Source organism: Diadema setosum, chromosome 19 (assembly GCF_964275005.1).
Source record: "Diadema setosum chromosome 19, eeDiaSeto1, whole genome shotgun sequence".
Lineage (NCBI taxonomy): Eukaryota > Metazoa > Echinodermata > Echinoidea > Diadematoida > Diadematidae > Diadema > Diadema setosum.
Window position 1 is genome coordinate 18,679,030 of NC_092703.1, and position 21,791 is coordinate 18,700,820.

General features: G+C 39.7%; 1 protein-coding gene across 1 annotated transcript in view; it reads right to left on the reverse strand.

The window, feature by feature from the left end:
• Positions 1–5,331: 5,331 nt before the first annotated feature.
• Positions 5,332–21,791, reverse strand: part of LOC140243116 (actin-binding protein WASF1-like) — a 79,750-nt gene continuing 63,290 nt past the window's right edge. The window contains exon 2 of the mRNA XM_072322845.1: positions 5,332–5,480. Coding sequence (XP_072178946.1) covers positions 5,332–5,480 — 149 coding nt within the window. The remainder of the gene's footprint in view (positions 5,481–21,791) is intronic.

Genomic DNA, 21,791 nt, shown 5'->3' on the forward strand with positions numbered 1-21,791 from the left:
GGGCAAGCATTTTTTCTCCTTGTTTCAGAACACTTATCTTGTATGACTTTGATTTTCACTTGCCCGAGCAATCGGGAAGTGCTTATGTCCGCCCTGCTATAGAACTTACCATAGATACTAGGACTTTACAAACTGAGAGCATTCAAAGCTTGTCAGAACACTAATCTTGTATGACTTTGATTTTCACTTGCCGAGCAATCGGGAAGTGCGCCCTGCTATAGACCTTACCATAGATAAGACTTCATAAACTGAGAGCATTATAAGCTTGTCCGACCGGTTTGAAGTCAGTAACTAAGCAGGCACAATGGCCTGATAGCTATCATAGATGTCAGTCACGGAAGTTTTATGAACGTGTGTGCACTAGTGAAGCAGCAATGTGACTACTTGCGAAAACACCGAACCTTGTCGGTGTGGAGCATGGGTACAAAGGGGATGTGAAAGATTCCATTCCTTCTCTTCCCACCTCCCTGATTAGACCCCGCGTTGCGGGTACAGTCACCAGAGATCTTATCTTTATCATGACTGACCGTCCACACTGCTGTCTATCTGTCCCCGAGCTGTGGGGGCAATTGGGGCTTGGGCTCTGCCACTTGAAACCAGGCATAGCGCATGCCCACATTTCATGAATACAGCTGGACACTATCAATTGCGCTCCCAGGTCATTCTCCCCTCCAAACCTTGTCCCCGGACCCGACTTGCTTCGAGGGGACGAGGGGACAAGTCCCAGCAAGCATTCACATTATGGTTTTTTTTGAGAAGGTCCCACAGCGTGGGACTTTCATGTCAAGGGGACTAATGTGAATGTGGGGACTGCAAATACAGTGCTTAGCAGGGAAAGTTCACTGACCTCTTACTTGTAGAAATTCACAAATTCTGTAAAAGTGGATATTTTCGCACGACTAATTTTTCGCGGTCAGCCGGGTACAAAGGGTTTCGCATGTTTTCCAATCCGTTGAACGTAGACATCATCTACTGAAACATATGGCAGGCAAAAAGATTTGTGTGCTTTTATTTTCGCGCTAGTTTCTGGTTGCGTGAAATGCATGAAAATTTCAACACTGCAAAATTTCCACTTTTACAGTATTCAACCTTGGACATGACTATTACTAACATGGTATAAGGAGTCAACGAGTAAATTCTGACACAGGCATGACACATTGCTAAAAGGTTAATATAAATAATTAGAGGAGAATTTATCCCACAAATACAGTATATATTTCAACACTGCACAGTGGCACTGGTCCAATAGTCCAGGACCAGTAAAAACCACTGTTGGACCAGTAACTTTTTCAGGAATGGGCCAGTAAAAAAAAATGGAAAGAACTGGGTACCTTCTGGTCCGGCAGACAGGTCTGACCAGTAGAGAAAAAGTTAGCGTGCAGTGTTACCCTTTGTATGATAGACCTGAATGAGTCAAGGGAATGAGTACTGTAGAGTGAAAGTTTGTAGAATTTCTTTTCTATTTTCAACACAATGTTGTACTATCTTAACATCAAATATATGCTGTAGCTTTCCAAATCAAATATAACAGAGAAATTTGATAAAACCTTTAAATATTCATTATGTTTGAACAACTCATCCAAATTTCTTCAAACTCCACGAATCAATGTGCTCTATACTATTTTTCTGCATTCACTAAATCTATACATTTGTGTGGTTTAATCTCCCCTTTAACTTTAAGGGCAGTTTAAATACAGAGGAGAGAAATCAATTGCCAAATAATTATGGACGACTAACAGTTAGTGAACAGCAAATAATGGAGGAAAAACTAGAAATGTCGCTATGGCGACTGATGCCTCTGCCATAATGCATGATTCTCCCAATAGGCGTATAGCACAATGTCTTAACAATGTGTGATCCATGACAGTTTCACATAACTGGCAAACTATTGAAATGACAGGTTTGTCAGAAATGTCTTGAACTGGGTTTGCTTTAATTTTCTAAGAGTGCAGGTACACATATTTGGGGAATTGAGAATTTTTACTTGAATTCTGACAGACCTTTTTATAAGTTTATGCATAGAGTAATTTCTAAGGTATGAAGAAAGAGTGTAATGACGGTACAAAATGGATTTTTTTTTTTTTGGGGGGGGGGAATTGAAACCTGGCCTTTGACCCTTAACCTTTGACCTTTGACCTTCTGGCTGGAAATTTCCCAGAGATTCTCCATTAGGTAATGCATGTATTAAGTTTTGAAACTAATAATGCAAGCACTGCATATACTACATTGTAGTATATGAGGGAAATAGTAAAATTTTGAGCAGTTGACCTTGACCTTTGACCCCTGACTATTGACCCATGACCCCTAAATTCCCTAGATAATCCCTGCCAGTCAGTACATGCATATGTACCAAGTTCCACAAAGATACATTGAACCATTTGCGAGAAAAGTGATATTGCAACATTTTCACCTCACCTTTGACCTTTTGACCTTTGACCTTATGACATGAAACTCTCTCTGGAGAATCTTTACGCAGTAGTACATGTCCACACCAAGTTTCAAGAAAATACCTTTGGGCATTGCATAGATATGGGGGAAACTGCAACTTTTGTAGCATTTGACCTTGACTTTTTGACCTTTTGCCAATGTCACTAAAATCTACTCAACTAATTGTCCCATCATACATCATCCTTGGACCAAGTTTGGTGAAAGCTGCTTCATCCAGTTTTGAGTTATCACGTAAACAGATAAATTTTAGGATTTGACCTTGATCTTTGACCTTTGACCTCTGTCCGATTTCACTGAAAAACTAATCAATTAATTGTCCCATCATACATCATCCTCCAACAAAGTTTGGTGAAATTTGCTCTATCCAGTCTTGAGTTATCGCGTAAACGGATACAATTTCATGATTTGACCTTGACCTTTAGCCGATTTCACCCAAAATCTAATCAAATAATTTCCCCATCATACTTCATACTTGGACTAGGTTTGGTAAAATTTCAGTAAATATTACTCAAGTTATCGCGTAAACGAAAGCGGACGGACGGACGGACGTACTGACGTACAGACGTACGGACGTACGTACGGACAACCCGAAAACATAATGCCTCCGGCACCACTTCGTGGCGGAGGCATAAAAAGGATTCTAATAACAAAACAAGAGACCTACCAGGTCTAGTACTCTCCTGAGTATTGCAAGTTCACCTTCACATATGCTCGTGGATGTACACAGGAACAGCAAAAGAAACTTGGGGGCTTGGGGGCTTTGAGGGTGGAGGCATGGTATTCATTTGCAGACATTCTAGCATGCTGGCAATAATCCCTAAAAAGCTAGGGGAATTGCACCCATTCAAACAAATTAAGATCTTAAGCTGGTATCTCACTGAGTGGCGAACGTTTGCGAATGTAGCGAATTTGAGATTCTTCAACTTTTCTGACGAATGTTTGCGAAAAATCAAGGTTCGCTTCTGCCATTAGCGACAGCGACAATTAGCAACATTTGAGCGAATGTTTGTGAAGTGTTTGCAAAACACAGGTGGCCAGTATTAGCGACTGTTAGCAAATGTTAGCAACAGTTTTGCAAATATTAGCAACTGTTTGCAAATCCCTTGCGACAATTTGCGAATGTTTGGGACCTGGAAAAGTACCAGGCGATTTTGTATAGTCAGACCCATAAAACGAACGTACAACCGTCCACTGCATGCATTCAGATCTCTTGTGACCACCGTTCAAGATAGATTTCCAGAATATGGAAATGAATTTCTGCCAAGAAGAGGCTCAATGTGCTGCTATCCTTGAAGAGCAGCTTTGCCTGGCTGCTGCTACCGCTATCGTGCAGCGAAGAAAAACAAGAAGGAAGAAGAAAAGAAAGACTGTTTGGATCAGAGAGTGGTTGCTGTAGAGGGCAGACTTTGGTCAATATGAAAAGCTTTTGCAGTAATTACATAATGGAGATGTCAAGAGCTTCAAGAACTTCTTAAGAGTGGAACCTTGCCTGTTTCAGGAGCTTTTATATAGGAATAATATTATGCTTACTTGTTTGCTAGCAGTTGCAAATCAAATAAAAATGTTAGCGACACCGCATTACGACCGTTTGCGAATTTTTACGAGTGTTTTGCGAATGTTTGCAACTGTTAGCGAAAATACAAATTCGCAAAGAAATTTTGAACATGTTCAAAATTTCTTTGTGACAAGAAAAACTGCTTGCGACAATAAAATCTGTTTGTGAACTTTCTTGCAACTGTTAACAAACCTTTTGCAACCCTTTACGAACCCTGGCGAAATCCCAAATTCGCTACGTTCACAAACGTTCGCTGCTCAGTGAGATACCCCCTTTAGGGATGCTGAATGTTGAGTTTGGCAAAAATCTTTCACGAGGTTTTCAAGAAGAAGCTAGAAATGTTCAAAGTCTGAACTGTCTGACAAAGAATGATCACAACAGCTAACCTGTACCATACTGTAATGTGACAAAAGTGGACCAGTTCCTGATTTATAAAGCGTACTGTACCATACCATACCATACCATGCCAGAGAGTGCCCTAGCACAAAGTAGTCCAAAAGCGTACTATACCAGAAGCAGACATGAGAAGAATGCATGTAAGACACACCACATTATAATACAAAGAGCTGATTCTTTTAATTATAGGAACACCTGTATGTGGCGTAAATGTCTGGGGTGAATGACCTCATTGCTACAACAAATGTAGCCTTTTGTCAAGGCCCTCTCGCTGTATGGTGAAGAGAGCCCAGCTGAGTGGGGTTGCGCGAGGGCCTTTTGAGATCTGCTTCGCATCCTTTTGTTAGCCTTTTGAATTACCGACTTTTGCTTCCCAATTTCGGGAGCAAAAGTCGACCAATCAGCGTGTCTGTCTGCTCGAACCCGATTTGAATAGAGCGAATGCATGCCGCTGCCGCAGACCTCACAGAACTCTACACACAGAGTGTGTAGAGTTCCGTGGCAGACCTCCTCAGGTGGTCAGCGATGCATGCGAACAGGCATGACAACACCAAGGATGAGGATGCGGGGAGCGCGCCATTCTATTGGTTGACCGGAACCATTAAAATGAGCATTCAGAAGGGTTCACGTGTCATGAATAATAATGTGTGAAGCAGATCTCAAAAGGCCCTCGCGCTGGCGCACTCGGCTGGGCTCACTTCGCTCTCCCATTACAGCGAGAGGGCCTTGACAAAAGGCTACAACAAATGTGACCCTTCTGACTCCATCCAAAAATAACTCATGAGGTAATCCACAGGGCACTTGAAAGCTCCCAACCTGGTATGGTACTGTATGGTTTGGTTCTTTTGACTGCTCAAACATAGGCAATGATGAAAATGTTTCGAATAATTAATTAATAGAAGGTATATCCTTGTTATGTATTTAGTTATTTCCTATGTTACCTTGAGGTCAGTGCTTGCCCCATCATAGATGGCCTGCAGGCATCCCGGTCTTGTCCTTTGCACAAATAAGTCCTGGTCTATCTTGTGGCTTGCTTTATAGTGATTGGTAGTATTCTTGAATTGCTCCAATGTGGATTCCGCTGTAGAGAAAAAGTGAAGCAAAGAAGATACAATTAATTCTAAGAATCTGCAAAAACACTCTAGAGAAAGCTGAAATCTCTAAAATGCACTGTCAAACCTACATGTGGGGCAGGTGAACTTGAATAAATTGCAGATACTAATCTCATGGGAAATTACATCTTTTATGGTAGATGTAATGGTAGATGTATTGCAATATATATGTTTGTTTTACTCTCTGTAATTTATAAGTGATAACTGTAGCAAGAAGAATGTTAGCATTCTTTAGATTCGTTTGTCCAATTCACTAAACTGTTCTGTCTTTATTGAGGTTTTCTCCCATGGACACTGATTTCTCTTTGTATCAACATTTAAGGATCAAATGTGTCATTCGAAATTTTACTTGTTTGACACAAACCTGTGCTACATACATATCAGTAAATTAATTGAGCTCTCTACATGTGATTGCCATGTATCTACATATCATGCAAAGGACACACTTGAATGCTATAAGACACCACACATTTGTACTGAGAGCAACAGAGAAATTAAACAAATAAGTAAATGTACATGTTGAGGTAATTTTCACTATATCTCTTACGTATACATTTGTTGGTCGAATGAATGTGAAACCCAAACTATCATGATTGCTCGTAGGGAGTTTAGACTGAAGAGGAGACAAGCGTTCATTTTGTCATCTCAGGGTCTGAGGAGGCTTTCCGGGCCCAGACTACAAAATAAGGAAGCATCAGCTGGTGATCACGATCTGCAGTCATCAGAGAGCATCCTGAAGTGTACTGGGAGTCGAATTAAAAGTGGCCTTTCAATCAATCAGGAAGCCCAGAAAAAAGGGCACCGACAACAAGAGAATCTTGTTTGGCTCAACAAGTCCATTTCCGTTCCTTAGTTGGATGGAAGGCTGTCTTGGACATGGCAGAGGTTCTATGGGAAAGAGAATCATCAATCTGCATAAATGCAACCTGTCGCCAAGACAATTGTGAGAAAGGCCAGAAGACCAATCTCTATATATGGAGTGGAAAAAAAAAACACCTTTCCTACTAAATTTATTCTAACAGAGAATTTCATCATGTCCTTGAAAATATGAATGGTTTGAGAAAATGTTAAAGATTCATTTCACATGAAACATATTCATATTTTACATGCATGTAACTGAAGAGGCTTTCACTTGCAGTTTGTTGTGGTGTTTAACAGTAATTTAGTTTCTCCCTTGAAAAAACAGCTGCACATTTTATGAAAAAAACTTGAGTGCCAGTTTGTGAGAAAAAGTTTGATCGATGGGATAGTGATGCTGAGCAGCACTGCATCTGTGTATTCTCCAATGTCACATTTCGTGCAATGCTACAAAGTGTGCTTAACCTGTTCCTCCTGTAATTCCCTTAGGCTGCGTTTATCTTAAAGGTAGGGAATCCCATTTGCATGCCTCAAATGAAGAGTTGTATAAATACAGTGGTATGTTGAAGAGAGTATCATTTTAGAAACTCCCATAAAGTATTGAAAGTGTAAGGTAACATTTAGTACATTTTTATTGACCGTTAGATTTTGAATTGAATTTTTTTCGGGGCTCACTGTAAATTCCAGTACATTACTAGGCTACCTTTGCAGACCCATGCACTACATGTGTGTCCATCATGTATATTTTGTGAAGAAAGTTCATCAAAACTTACAAGCATTTCTATATACATTCTTGCCACACACTCTATATGTTATTACATCAGCTCTCATACTTTAAGATTTGTGTTTATAGATAAAAAATACAGAAGACTGCAACAAAAAGGCTTAAATGTGGCTGACACACAGAACTACTGAGTAGTTGAGTTTTGTGCATTATTCAAATTGTAGATAACTGTTGACGTCCAAATTTCTCAGCAGTGGCCTAAACAAGTCCCCTGAGGTTCATATTTAATGTTTTGCTGCATTTTGGGAGGTCTGTAAAAGGTATCCCCTACCTTTAAACCTGAGAGAGAGAATCACGTTTCAAAACGCGTTTGGAACGGTGTTTGCAAACGTGGTTTGAAATGCGATTCTGGGGGAGCCGCGTTTATCTAACCATCATACAATCACGATTCGAGTGGTGTCACTGCGCAGCTGCTTTGCGCCGTTTGACCTGGGAAGTAAAGGTCAACTGCATACCATCAAACATGCCTCCTCAGTCACACACAAATAATAGGTAGAGAGCATAACCAGAAACAGCTGGGATTTGACCTTGAGATATAAACACATTTCAAAATGGCATTATCTACTCACTGGACAGCAATCGGGTCTCAAACGTGTTTCAAAACGCCCTTTGAAAGCTATTGCTGGTACGCAGTTGACCTTTACTTCCCGGGTCAAACAGTGCAAAGTAGCTGCGCAGTGAGAACACTCAAATCGCGATTGTATGATGGTTAGATAAACGCGGTACCCCCAGAATAGCATTTCAAACCACGTTCGCAAACACCATTCCAAACGCGTTTTGAAACATGATTCTCTCTCTCAAGTTAAAAATGCAGCCTTAACCCTATCTGTGTCACGGGCCGATTAAATCGGCCCAAAACCTGCCATGTAAATGCTTGGGCCGATTAAATCGGCCCTATTTTGATTGACAGATTACTTCAAAGGCTATGACGCTACCACTCTACAAACTCATTTGTGATTGGCTGACAGTGTAAGGAAACGATATCCAGTGTGCAAAAAAGCTTCCCCACCTTCAACCAATCAGGAAAGCCTTCTCAAAGTCAAAAAAATTGTGGTGGCCCCGCCCATGTTTATTTGCATTCAGACAGCAATGTATTGTGTACAGTTTTGCTATAGGTTTCTTGTGTGGAGAACTTACACGAATCTGTATATGTGGGACTGTAATAAGATCGCCGTGTGCGATGAAAAGATCGTACACATGGGTCAATTTTCATCCATTTTATCTAAGTCAATATAGTACAATATGAAGTGAAAACATTCAGGATAGGGATTTCAACATCTTTGAATTCTGTGAAGGGGTATGGTTTTAGTGATATCGGCCTCATAAATGAACTGTAGAATAAATGAACACTGCACATTCAGTGCAGCAGTTGTAGCTGTTTACTCAGCACTAACAGCGGTGCAATGGGTCTCTAGTTAGCCGGGGCTAGCGGGGCAGGGTGCTAGGAGCAATAAGGGTACAGTAGCCTCCTACCCGAAGCTGGACAGTCTCGGTCTCGAGGCTTAAAAGCTGAGGTATGTTTGACTGTTGATCATCATTATCTAATAACCGTTACTTTGTGAAACTTATGTTCAATGTAGGTTTATCATAAAGCAAATGACTACAGTGATGGTTCAATTCTGTTCAATGAGGAGAGTGCAAAGGAGTCTAGCATACTCGACAGGAATGGACACTCTGAAGACTGAATATTTTCAGTGACAATTTTTACCCTTAGATTATCTTACCATAACATGGCAATATTATAGGACAAGAATAATCTAAACTACAAGTAAAAGTCGTATAATCAATGAATATTTTCATCCTGACTAGATGTTAGCATGCTTTATCTACTTTCATGCCAACATTTCATCCATAAAATCAGAAATTGTGCGAAGTGTGTAAAATGTAGGTTGTACTTGCCACACACTTCTGTTCATAAAATGAAAAGTACTGATGCTACTGACGAAAAAATCACATCATCTGAAAGCTGAATAAATTCTCTATAACATTTGTATACACCTTTTTGGGGTATAAGAGCATATTGTGTGAGAAAATGAGGTGGTAACATGTACAAGTAAGTCTGAAAAGATAATTATGTGACATAAGAGGGCATCCTACTTAAAATCCTACTCAGATTATTATGAGATATGAAAGTATAGACTATAAGCTTTCAAATGATGTATAACATGACACATTAATGTCAATAATAACAATCAGAACTGGCCAACAACAATCCCATGTCTCCGCACTGCAAAATGTCTGAACATTCTGGCTTCGTCTATGTGACAGAGATAGGGTTAAAGCCTCCAATGCCCCCAAACGAATTCTCAAAGGGAACCCAAAACCAAAGAGTAATGTGGATTGAGTGAAAGCAGCAACATTAGTAGAACATATCAGTGAAAGTTTGAGGAAAATCGGACAATAGATGCAAAAGTTATGAATATCTAAAGGACAAGTTCACCTTCATAAACATAAGGATTGAGAGAATGCAGCAATATTAGTAGAACACATCAGTGAAAGTTTGAGGAAAATTGGACAATCGATGCACAAGTTATGAATTTTTAAAATTTTTGTGTTGGAACCGCTGGATGAGGAGACTACTAAGGCACGTGATGTCATAATATCAGTACAACAGTATAAAGAAAATGTAAAGAAAATTCAACATATTTTCACTTTTTTCGCATAATAAAAGAGCACTTGACTTGCCTCTTTCTAAAGGCAATGGGAATAATATTACCCATAACATATGTCAGTAACGAGTCAAGGGAATGTGTACTTTTTTCAAAAGATGAAATTTTGTGAAATTCTCTTTATATTTTCCTTATATTGTTGTATGCATGTGACATCATACACTGCAGTAGTATTCTCATCCAGCGGTGACTGCACAAAAACTTTAAAAATTCATAACTTTTGAACGGATTATCTGATTTTCCTCAAACTTTCAATGATGTGTTCTACTAATATTGCTACATTCTCTCAATCCTTATGTTAATGAAGGTGAACTTGTCCTTTAAAGTTTTAGTGTTGGAATCGCTGGATGGGGAGGCTACTAGAGGTTATGACATCATGTGTGGACAACAATATAAAGAAAATTCCACAAAAATTCACTTTTCTAGCATAATGAAAGAGCACTTGACTAACCCCTTTAAGAAAGCAGGGGGAATAATTGCTACACTTAACATATGTCAGTATCAAGCTGATGGAATGTGTAATTTTCAGGAAAAAAATGATTTTTTTTCTTTGGGTTTGGGTTTCCTTCAATGCCTAGCCTTAAAAACAGACAGATTGGTAATCTGCCTGTGCGAATGCAGTCGAACAGTACACGTTTCATTTCCCCTTTCAATGGTCAACTACATGTGCCATCAAACAATGCAAAATATCAATTGGACCTGGGGCCTGTTTCATAAAACTTGTCATCAGTGACAAGTTGTCATAGATGTGACAAGCTACTGAAATCCTTGCATCTGATTGGCTGAGAGCAAATTTGTCATAGAAATGTGGCAGTTGTCACTGATGAAAGTTTTATGAAACGGGCCCCAGAAACTACAAATAGAGTGTGCACTGATAGGCTTGCAAACTCTTTTGTTATACATTATATCAAGGTCACTCGAACAGAGTCAGCGAATGTAAAAATCTAGTACGCTCAGCATTGACGGCTATGTAAATAGCAAAACAAGTGCACTACTATATTGGATAAACACGAATTAGACAAAAATACAGTGTTCATACACGTGAAAAAAATGATAGAATTAAGAAACTCATCTTTCAATCAGTCTGGTTTGTTTGATTTTTTGTTGTCAAAATAACACAAATAAACATGAATTTAGGCCACAAATGCAGACACTCCTGTCTACATTGCAACGAAAACACCTCGACGGAAGAATTTCATGAATTTGAACTCCTGTCTACATTTTCGGAACCTGGTATACCAGGCCCCATATAATGAGTTGACACCACAGGCATGTGGTATACCAGGTTCCCGTCCAGGCTAACAGCCAAAATTGTGACATCCTGAAGGAATTAAGTGTAGGTAGTACAGCTGATTTCCAAAACATTTCCATTCATCATTGCCTACATAAGAAAATACATCTTATATGTGAAATTCCGCCCAAGCACTTTCAGTACCCAACATGAGCATTGTGACAGCTCAATGAAGAGGTCATATGCTATTGAAGGCTATGGGAAGTAAAGAAGTATATACCCCTTTGACTAATTCTTGACAACTTTGACACTGCTGGGAAATGCTCTTTGTAGAGTAATTTCTGGCCTTCCGAATTTGCAAAATAAGAACAACTAAGATGTAAAGACAATCTTAATACTGATTCATTGCAATTATGCCATGGCAACAGTACAGCATGCTCACAGGTTTAATACATTCTTTGAGAAACGAAGATCAGATGAACTACACAGCACAAATATATTCTACAGACATCCTTGGACTTCAGCCTAATGAGATGGACGTCCATGACATTTGATGTATCTGCAGAGCATCAGGATATACAATATGTACTGCTCGTAAATTTGGTTGTCTGTACATCTCAGTGCAAGAAGATGAAGAGTACTCTTTGTGGAAAAATGCAGTGAGATGATTTTTTCTTGCTTCATTGACAAAAGGGAATATATAATGCCTATGGTGTATTAGAGCAACATCATCAGGAAGTGTTAAAGGGGGTATCTCACTGAGCGGCGAACGTTTGCGAACGTAGCGAATTTTGGAATTCGCCATGGTTCGTAAACGGTTGCAAAAGGTTCGTTAACATTCGCAAGAAAGTTCGCAAACGGTTTTTATTGTCGCAAACAGTTTTTCTTGTCGCAAAGAAATTTTGAACATGTTCAAAATTTCTTTGCGAACCTTTGCGAATTTGTATTTTCGCTAACATTTGCAAACATTCGCAAACATTCGCAAAACACTCGTAAGAATTCGCAAACGGTCGTAATACGGTGTCGCTAACATTTTTATATGATTCGCCACTGCTTGCGAACAAGTAACCACATGGTTCCTATATAAAAGCTTCTGAAACAGACAAGGTTCCACTCTAAGAAAGTTCTTGAAGCTCTTGACATCTCCATCATGATTGTAATTGCTTCAAAAGCTTTTCATATTGACTAAAGTCTGTCCTCTGCAACAAGCACTCTCTGAATCTCTTTCTTTTCTTCTTCCTTTCTTGTCTTTCTTGATTTTATTTCTCTTATGCTGCACAACTCTCTAAAAAGAAAGAGTGAAAATGTTCACTCTTGAAGGAGTGAATTACAGAAAAGAGTGAGTTTTGAGTGAAATTGGAGTGAATTTTGAGTGAAAATATCTATTTTCACTCATTTTGGAGTGACCTCAGGGATCACTCGAAAATCTTGGAGTGATCCCTGAGGTCACTCAAAAATGAGTGAAAATGAACATTTTCACTCCAAAATCACTCTAATTTCACCTGAAATTCACTCTTTTCTGTTATTCACTTCTTCAAGAGTGAATATTTTCACTCTTTCTTTTTTGAGAGAGAATAGCTGTAGCAGCAGCCTGACAAAGCAGCTCTTCAAGGATAGCAACACCTTGAGCCTCTTCTTGGCAGAAATTTATTTCCATATCCTGGAAATCCATCTTGAACGGTTGTCACAAGAGATCTGAATCCAGTGGAAAGTTTTATGTCGTTTTATGGGTCTTACTATACACAATCGCCTGGTACTTTTCTAGGTCCAAGAACATATTCGCAAAATTGTCGCAAACGATTTGCAAACAGTTGCTAATATTTGCAAAACTGTCGCTAACATTTGCAAAATTGTCGCTAACATTTGCTAACATTCGCTAATAGTCGCCACCTGTGTTCGCAAACACTTTCGCAGACATTCGCTAAAGTGTTGCTAATTGTCGCTAAACATCGCTAAAAGTCGCTAACGGTCGCTAATGGCAGAAGCGAACTTTGATTTTTCGCAAACATTCGTCAGAAAAGTTGGCGAATCTCAAATTCGCTACGTTCGCAAACGTTCGCTGCTCAGTGAGATACCAGCTTAAAGCTTCACAAAGTCACAGCTATCATGGACAAATCACAGCAGTCTTAACTAAGAACAAGAAAGATCTATAGACACAGTTGCCGTATGTTTCTTAACTACTGTAAAAGTGGAAATTTTCGTGCATTTCCCGCAACCAGAAGGTAGCGTGAAAATAAAAGCACATGAATATTTTTGCATGCCGTATGTTCCAGTGGGTAATGTCCTGATTCCGTGGAAATAAAAACATGTGAAATTCATCTTACCCCGCCAAGGGTGAAAAATTACTCATGCAAAAATATCCACTTTTACAGTAATCTAACAAAGAATCAAATGTTTGTTTTGAATTACCACATGGAATATCATGACTCACAAATATACAATCCTTCTCTCTCAATCCTCAATGCAATTACCCACATACAATTTTCCTTGTTGGAATTTCATTGTTGAATGGAAATCAAATCTATTAGCATAGTAATGTGAATCTTTATAATCTGCAAAAAGACATTATCCATATAAATGTGAACCTGCAGTAGTGAATATGGTAATGACGAAGTGTTGGCAGAAGATCAGACATCACTGACTCACAATGGTACGAATACCGTGTTCTGCTCGTACACTCACTTATAGTACTGTACGAGCTGAAATTTTTGCGGTGGTTTTATTTTCGTGAATTTCGCGAATTGCCCTTGAACGGCGAAAATAACAATGCACAAAAACAACGCAGGGAAATGAAAATCACGCCATGCCATGTGCTGCAGGATCGCGCCAAAATTATAGTGCCATACAGTACTGTATCCCGTCCTGCGCATATTCTGCTCAAACGCACAAACCCTTCAAAATCGATCGATAAATCACCAAATGCGACAAAACAATGAAAATGTTTCTCGCGATTTCGTTCTCTCACATATAGCTTGCATTTTATGTAGTGATTGACTAGCAAGTGGTGTTGTCTACTGGATTTGTGTGTAAATTTTAAGTTTTTGTCACTATTTTGTGTGCAAAAGTCATGCCTTTTTACAATAATGTAGTTCCTGGTCAATTCAAAGAAAAGCAAATTTATTTACAGAGTGATTTATTGTCATACAATTTACATCAAAACAAAGCTTGACATTTTCTCTACAACTTTGCTCACTACGTGTCAAGCTTAACAGAAATCTATAAAAGTTACATGGATTTGAAAAACAGAATATTTTCACAAAGTATGAGAATAATGTGGCACACAGAGGGTTTCCACCATGGCACATAAAGAGTTAAACAATAGAACTGCCATATAAAAGCAAATGTATTCGTGTGCAATTATTATTTCTTCTTTTCTTCTTTTTCTTGCCCACTAGCAAAGCCCCCATTGACTCCTACATAGATACTGTGTGCTTCATTGCGGAATGACCATCTGCAATGTGAGTGCACTATCACAGGACTGGATTGGAGTTGTTCAGTTGTTCTCTCTCTCTCCCATACACAGACACAAATACATACACAAATACACATCAAACCCCCTTGAAGAGTTGAGTTCTTGTGTTTAGCATCATGTGGTCCTGTGATTGGTCAGTCAGAGGGGAAAGTAACCTGAAATAACCTCTGTCAATTCTGGCTGTGAAAGCCTCTCCTTGACCCTTGCTATATTATATTATTTACTTTCCTTCCCACCCTGATGGATAAGTACCAAAACGACTGCTATTTGCATGCTTCTTCATGAAGGTAGGCTGCAAAGAGGGCAAATAGAAAGGTATCATAGCACTAATCCATTAGTCACTGAAATGCCCAAAACTGCCTGTCTTATCCATACTCCCAAAAATGCATGAAACTGTCAGTCCATTTCTTCAAAAATATTTTTATGCTTTACCAATTTTTTTTTTCATACAAAATATATTTTTATGCTTTACCAATTTTTTTTTTTCATACAAAATATATAATCATGTGATTTGAAAGAGGTAAAAAGTCAACAATAGTATGTCAGAATTACTTTATGACACAGGGTACTTTTGGTAAAGTCTTCATAGGCTTTCAAATAAACATAACTTATGACAGGCAAAAATAGACATGCAGAGAGCTATTTCATGTAATTTAAAATGTTGTCAAAATGAGAGCAATATTGCTGTATTTTCCAGGGAACCATACCCATTATGTACAGAATCATCAGTTCCTGAAGGGTTAATGAGGTAATGTCTACAGAAGTTACCTGCCCCAAATATTTTCCCTTCTCAACATCCCTTCTGTAAATTCTCATGCCAAAATATGAAATATACCTAGACCTATATGAATTCACACAAAATTCATATTTGTAGGTATATGACATTATTAGCACAATACACACGTGTGTGTGAATGTGTGTTTGTATATTAAACAGGTAACATACTATTTATAACACATGTTGCTGAATTCTTACATCGGTACACAGTACATGTTTTATGGTATGTTTGTGCTCTTGGAAGGTAAAAATGAATTTCTCACTGTTTCTCTCAAGGTTCCCCTCTTTCTATTTTTTCATAGCTGCTGCATGTCCTCATTCCAGCTCCACTGTCCTGTCACCATAGAATCTTCCCAGGTACAACAACAGCAACAAAAAAATAATAATAATAACCTTGATCCGTAACTCACTATTCACCTAGATCATGTATCCATTCAGATCAACCATGCACTTTCCAATACCACTGTAATTATCTATGAACTCCCATAAGTGCAATATTATGGTACGGAAGGATATGTTCCTGCTTGGCTGCTTGTAACCACGACTACCCGTACGTGCAGGAGGTATATTACTGGGGAGAAAGAGCCGAGGATGGACGCCTGTTTATCCCTGCATGCAGGTGGGCACACACACATACACACACACACACACTATACACCCACGCATGCCCGTAATAATATGTTCTTGCACAAGAAGACGGGGACAACAGCATGCATCTACAAAAAACCAACACCAGGCACACTCACTGCAGCAAAATATCAATTTAGGATTGTTGTACAGTTCAATGCATGATTTTTCATTACAGATAAGCATAATTCATAATATACTACTTATCATTGTGACTGGAAAAAAGGCAAGATGATGTACTAAATGTCTAATAAACAAGTAATGCTTCTTTTCACTACTTCAATGTGTTATCCTGTTTCCCTCATGTGGGTAATACAACTTTTGTACTTGTCACAGGAAGTTTACATGTACTTTATGTATGGAACTGAAAATCAGCCATGGTTTGATTAAACAGACACACACACAGTCTAAGTGATACATGGAAGTTGTCAGGGGAAGGGGGAGGGTGTGGGAGGGGTAGCCCCCCCCCCCCCCCCCCCGGACACAACAGAGCTTTTGCATTTTTAGGATTGACATAGAATGATCTGATGCACACTTCGCTGGAATATTCAGAAAATTGTCAATCCCCAAAGTGTGCAGAGTCTGAATCAATGGATAAGAACTGAGCAGGGGAAAGATAAATTAAAAGAGGATGAAGGAACTTTTAAATTCATTAAAATTGAAATGATAGATCTGATGCACACTTAAGATGAAACATCTTGAAATCTGTCAATCTACAAGTGCACTAAGTCTACAGGAAAATAACCATTCGGGGGAGGGTGTGGGTTATCCCCCTCCCACACAAGAGAGATGTTACTTTTTCAGAATTGAAATTCAGCAAATCTGGTGCACACTTTATATAAAATATTTGGACAGTTTCTATTGAAAAAGTAAGAAAATTTTCCTGATTTTGGGAATTATTGGGGGGACAAAATGACATTTGCACCCCTTGTCCTCCGGGATTGATGCCCATGCATACAAGGGAGTTTTTGCATTCTTAGAACCTCGTAAACTCATTTTTGATGTAATTCAGGAAGCTGTCAATCCCCAGAGTGTACTAAAGTTGTAAAGGGAAACAAAGCTTGTGTCACAGTGTGTTACACGTGGACTAGCTCATTGATCTAGACGAGGCAGTTTGATCACCCGAAATGAAATATATGAAGAGATAAGGCACCGTTAAAATTATGTGTGCATTAATTAAGGTGGAATCATGTCTTCAAATCATACATCCTGTCATACAATATAATAATCTTCTGAGCTCAGAGCGTAAACATATCTTCCAAATTAAATGACTGTTATTCCATATGTCGAATACTAACAACCTCATAACTCCAGGACTACAGTTGAACCTCTCTTATCCGGCCTCCCTTTATCCGGATCTCTCTATTATACGGACGCAATCTCGCCGTGATTTTTTTTTTTTTTTTTAAATAATTACGGGAGGAAAGGGGGATTCCCAACTCCTTGACAACTCCTACCCAAACACACATGAATTACATATTACTTCCAACATGATTAACATACATTACATCAAATTTCCTTCCAAATTGCTTACCTCCAGACATTTCAACATCCCCAAACATCCCCAAATGTAACAATGAAAAGGTTGCAGTATACACATTACTACATGTGGTACTACAATGGGCTACATCAGTACATGTGTATGTATATGTACATGTATAAAGCATTGAGTCTCCCGTATCCGGCCAAATCCCTTATCCGGATGAGCCCCTGTCCCGACTTGTCCGGATACGAGAGGTTCAACTGTAATACATTGGTGTACCATCAATCTTAATCTTTATGACTTAAGCTAACTAAGTAACCAAATGACTTATGAGACGGCGTGGGCATGTGGCTTGCCACAACAAATCATATCCCTGACCATATAATATCGGTTCAGCGTTCAGTTCGGTTCAGTCCAAGGGTTAATTGAGAGAAGATATCCACTCCCTTCCGATGGAACTTTTGCTTGCTTCTTTTTAACTGAAGTGACAGACCTGGTGCATACTTTAGATGAAACATTTGGAAATCTGTCAATCTAAAAGTATACTAAGTCTGTAGGAAAAGGACAGAACGGGGGAGGGTGCGGAAGGGGGTATCTCTCCCTCCCATGCGAGAGAGATCTTGCATTTTCAGAATTGAAATTCAGCACTCTGGTGCACACGTTGGATAAAATATTTGGACATTTTTCTATCAAATAAACAAAAAAAGCAGAGAGCAAAGGGACTTACTGGGGGGAGCAAAATGATATGTTTGCCCCAATAATTTTATGGGGAGGGGGCACCACCCTCTTCCCCCCCCCCCCCCCCCAATCGACACCTACAGCTGCATTTGAGGGAACTTTTGCAAGTGAAAGATCTGCTGCACCCTCTTTGATAAAATATTATGAACTACGTCAATCTCAAGTGTACAAAGTCTATTGAAAGAGACCAAGAGGAAATGGAGGGGGTGGGGTTCAATTATGGCAGTACTTTTTTTTTTTTTTTTTTTTTGGGGGGGGGGGTTGTTTGTTTTTGTATGTAATTTACAGATTGTCCCGAGTTGTGCGCGTCATAGCATGTATATGTAGGCCTAAAACATTTGATGTTTCCAATATCTAGACCATGTTTTATGTCAATATTATTATCTGGCAAGCGAGCGAAGCAAGCGAGCGCTTGTGAAAATCATGCATACATAATTATTATAAAACATAGAATACTGTTAAGCTCTGTTTAACTCTCTCAAGCCAGGCGTAAGAACGTCATGCAATATGTCAAATTTAATATAATCACATTTCTTCTTCTTTGATTCATTTTTTCAAATTTCGGGGGGGGGGGGGGTAATTGTACAGGTCATCCCCCTCCTCCATTGCTGGGGGATATATCCCCTCCATACCCCCTCCCCCCCCCCCCAATTTATGCCCATGGTGGATACAAGCTTTAACAGGCGCACTAATTCGAGCTTCTTCTGCAGCTCATCTTGCTCTGTGTCTTGCATAGACTGCTGACTGACTTTCTCTGCAGCATCCATTATTGTCCATAACCACGTGAAATGTGGTAACCATACTGGTGTAGCAGTGGAAAGCACCCCCAGAGCTGTGAGCCCTCACCGGGCTGGCATTTCTAAAATCTTTGGAATACGCACCTCCCTGCTCCCTCAACCAACCCTAGAGTTTTTAGGGTACACTGCCTCCCCTCAGAGTGGGTCAGTCAGGAATGAGTACCTCCTTTTGCACTGAGTGCCCCCCAAATGCTCATTTGCAATCTGCTTAATTTTTACAATCATAAGTTACCCTCTTTTCAAGATAAAATCTGCTGATCTCTACACAACTATGAATGTGCCTTCTGTACAGATATCCAAATAATTTGTTGTGTACTTTCTAATTAGTGTTCTAAAGGGGGGCAGTTTGCTCTGAGAGGAGGGGTCCAGTATGGGCAGGGGCAAGCATGCAATTCTGGGGGGCACTTTCCACTGCTACACCGGTATGCATAGACAAATGTACGTGTCAGAAGACAGGACTGGTAGAGTCCTGCACGCGTGGGCCAGGCAGTATACCATGCCACTGGGACCTGGTCGCCGTGGGCGCCACCGGCGGTGCCGCCGGCGGTGAGCCGAGACTGAGGGTCGCATTCTCAATTTGGACTGGTCAGAAGTAAAGTGCTGTACATGTATACAAAAACATCCTTGTAGTACATGTACATGTACTTGCACACGTGTACATGTTCCGTACCGTACGGGTGGACAGTACAGTCGGTATAGTAGTAAACACGGCAGAATAGATATGTAGGCCTATAGAATCAGTGCTGCCAGGTAAAGCCTGAGGTGCAAATTGTTTTTCCCCACAAATTTTTGTCCCTGGTGCAAAATATCAACGGAAAAAAAAAATATTGAGGGAAAAATTATTTAGTGTCTGGGGTGGGGGGAGTCACTTGCAGGCTGAAGTGGTAACAAGTACAACTTTTTTTTAAAACACGTTGAGGGCGGAGTGATTTTGATACAACACGCATTTCCATAGACACCTTCCTGAATATACTCGGGACTCGTCCTCAACAGGTTAATGGTCTGAAGGGGGTGCGTTCGGTGACGGCCATGGAATAGCAACTGTTGATAAACTTCCTGTCACAGTAGCACTGTCACATTAACGTGGAGCCGCAACAGCCACATGCAGCCTGTAGGTGAATTTCAAAGCAAGTGGCATGGCAGTAAACAGGGCTAATTTAATACACTCACATATACATTGTAGCACTAGCAGCAAGCCAGCTTTCCACCTAACATGTTGGAAGTGAGCCATACTGTACGAGCTGAAATTTTCGCGTACAGATATTTTCGCGAATTGCTACTTGGAGGACATTTTCGTGTGTTGTTAATTTCGCGGTTGCGAGGGTCTAACTGAACTTACTTGAACTCTCACGAAAAAACTATAGTTGTCTAAACTAAAAGTACCTGACACGTGTAAGTACTAGTACTTTCTCAATTTGAAAGTAAAGCAAATATCAAAAAGAAATACTTTACAAGGACTTTCGAAATTCTTGCCGGACATCGACAGGCGGACACCAAGAATGCAGCTGCAAGAGGTAGACTGAACCCACTTTAAACAGCTATAGCAGAGCTGCCAACCTTTGGAAGCACAAATTAGTACTCAGCAGCTCCAAAATTCATATTTTTCCATCAAAATTCATATTTTTTAAATCCCCCTCTTTTTGCTATTTTGAATTAAACTCGCCGACTTATGAGGCCTACAGGCTCTAAACATAACATTGCGACACATGCCAAAGTACCGAGCTGCTCACCAGCACGATAAAGATTCCTATAGACTATGCAATGTTCAGCGTTGATTGATTGCTTACCCGCAATGAATGTGTACTAGGTTATGGAAACTTCCACTACGTAACAGGGGAGGGGGAATGCTGTCATCTTCTCAAGAGAGCTTTGTGTGAGCGAATGCAAAACTCTGTTGGGTGTTTCCAATCATTATTATTATAAAACATAATCATGTGTTGTTTTCAGGCTTTTTCATTCTATTGGATTTTAAACATCATCATTTTCTGAAGTATTCCAATTTCTTTTCCCCTGACTGGAATCGGAAAGTCTGCCATAACGATCGATAAATGCCGAGCTGTGTGTGGATGTACCGATGAGCGAAACACGTGGTTTCACTTTCAAGTTTAAAGGAATGCGCCATGTGCTCCTGCCTAAGAGGTTACCGCAAGTTCGACGGATCGAATGCACCATAGCTGAGCTTAATGGCTTGGTTACAGTAAACATGCAGTTTATGTTCGATACGAAGAAATCATTGTCTTTCACGAGAGAAAAACACACAAAACAAACAAGCAAAAAAACACCCATGAACGAATGTTGATAGCCAAAACATTGAAAAGTTATAAGCAGTTTTGATGAGCATGAAATCAATTGTCATGATTTTGCTGTCTAACCAGGTGATGACTGCATCTCATAGGACCTACAGGTACTTGTAGTGAATTTGTCTGGGCATACAAGACCTTTCATGTATTTCTGTGATAGATTGCATTTTTAATCGACTGAAATATCAATCCTTTTTTTTATTGTTCAGGGAACATATAAGATATTTGATCAAGTACACTATAATCGACTATTCAATGTTTCCTACTATGTGCCAAAAGAAAGGCTATAGAATCATGATATCTTTATGATGATTCCTTTAATTCAACTCATGAACTACTCCATAGTTCTTTGATCGATATTTCCAGGATATTTACACGCTGATTATTCCAGTGCGCGCATTCTTTCGTCTGGCACGCACCTGGGTCTGGCACCTGCTTTTGTGGAAATTTCCACAAGACTCCAGTGTGGGGTGTCAAACTTCTTCGAGCCAAAGAGAGACTGCATACACAATCTCTTCTCTTCTATTTACTATCATTCGTGTTT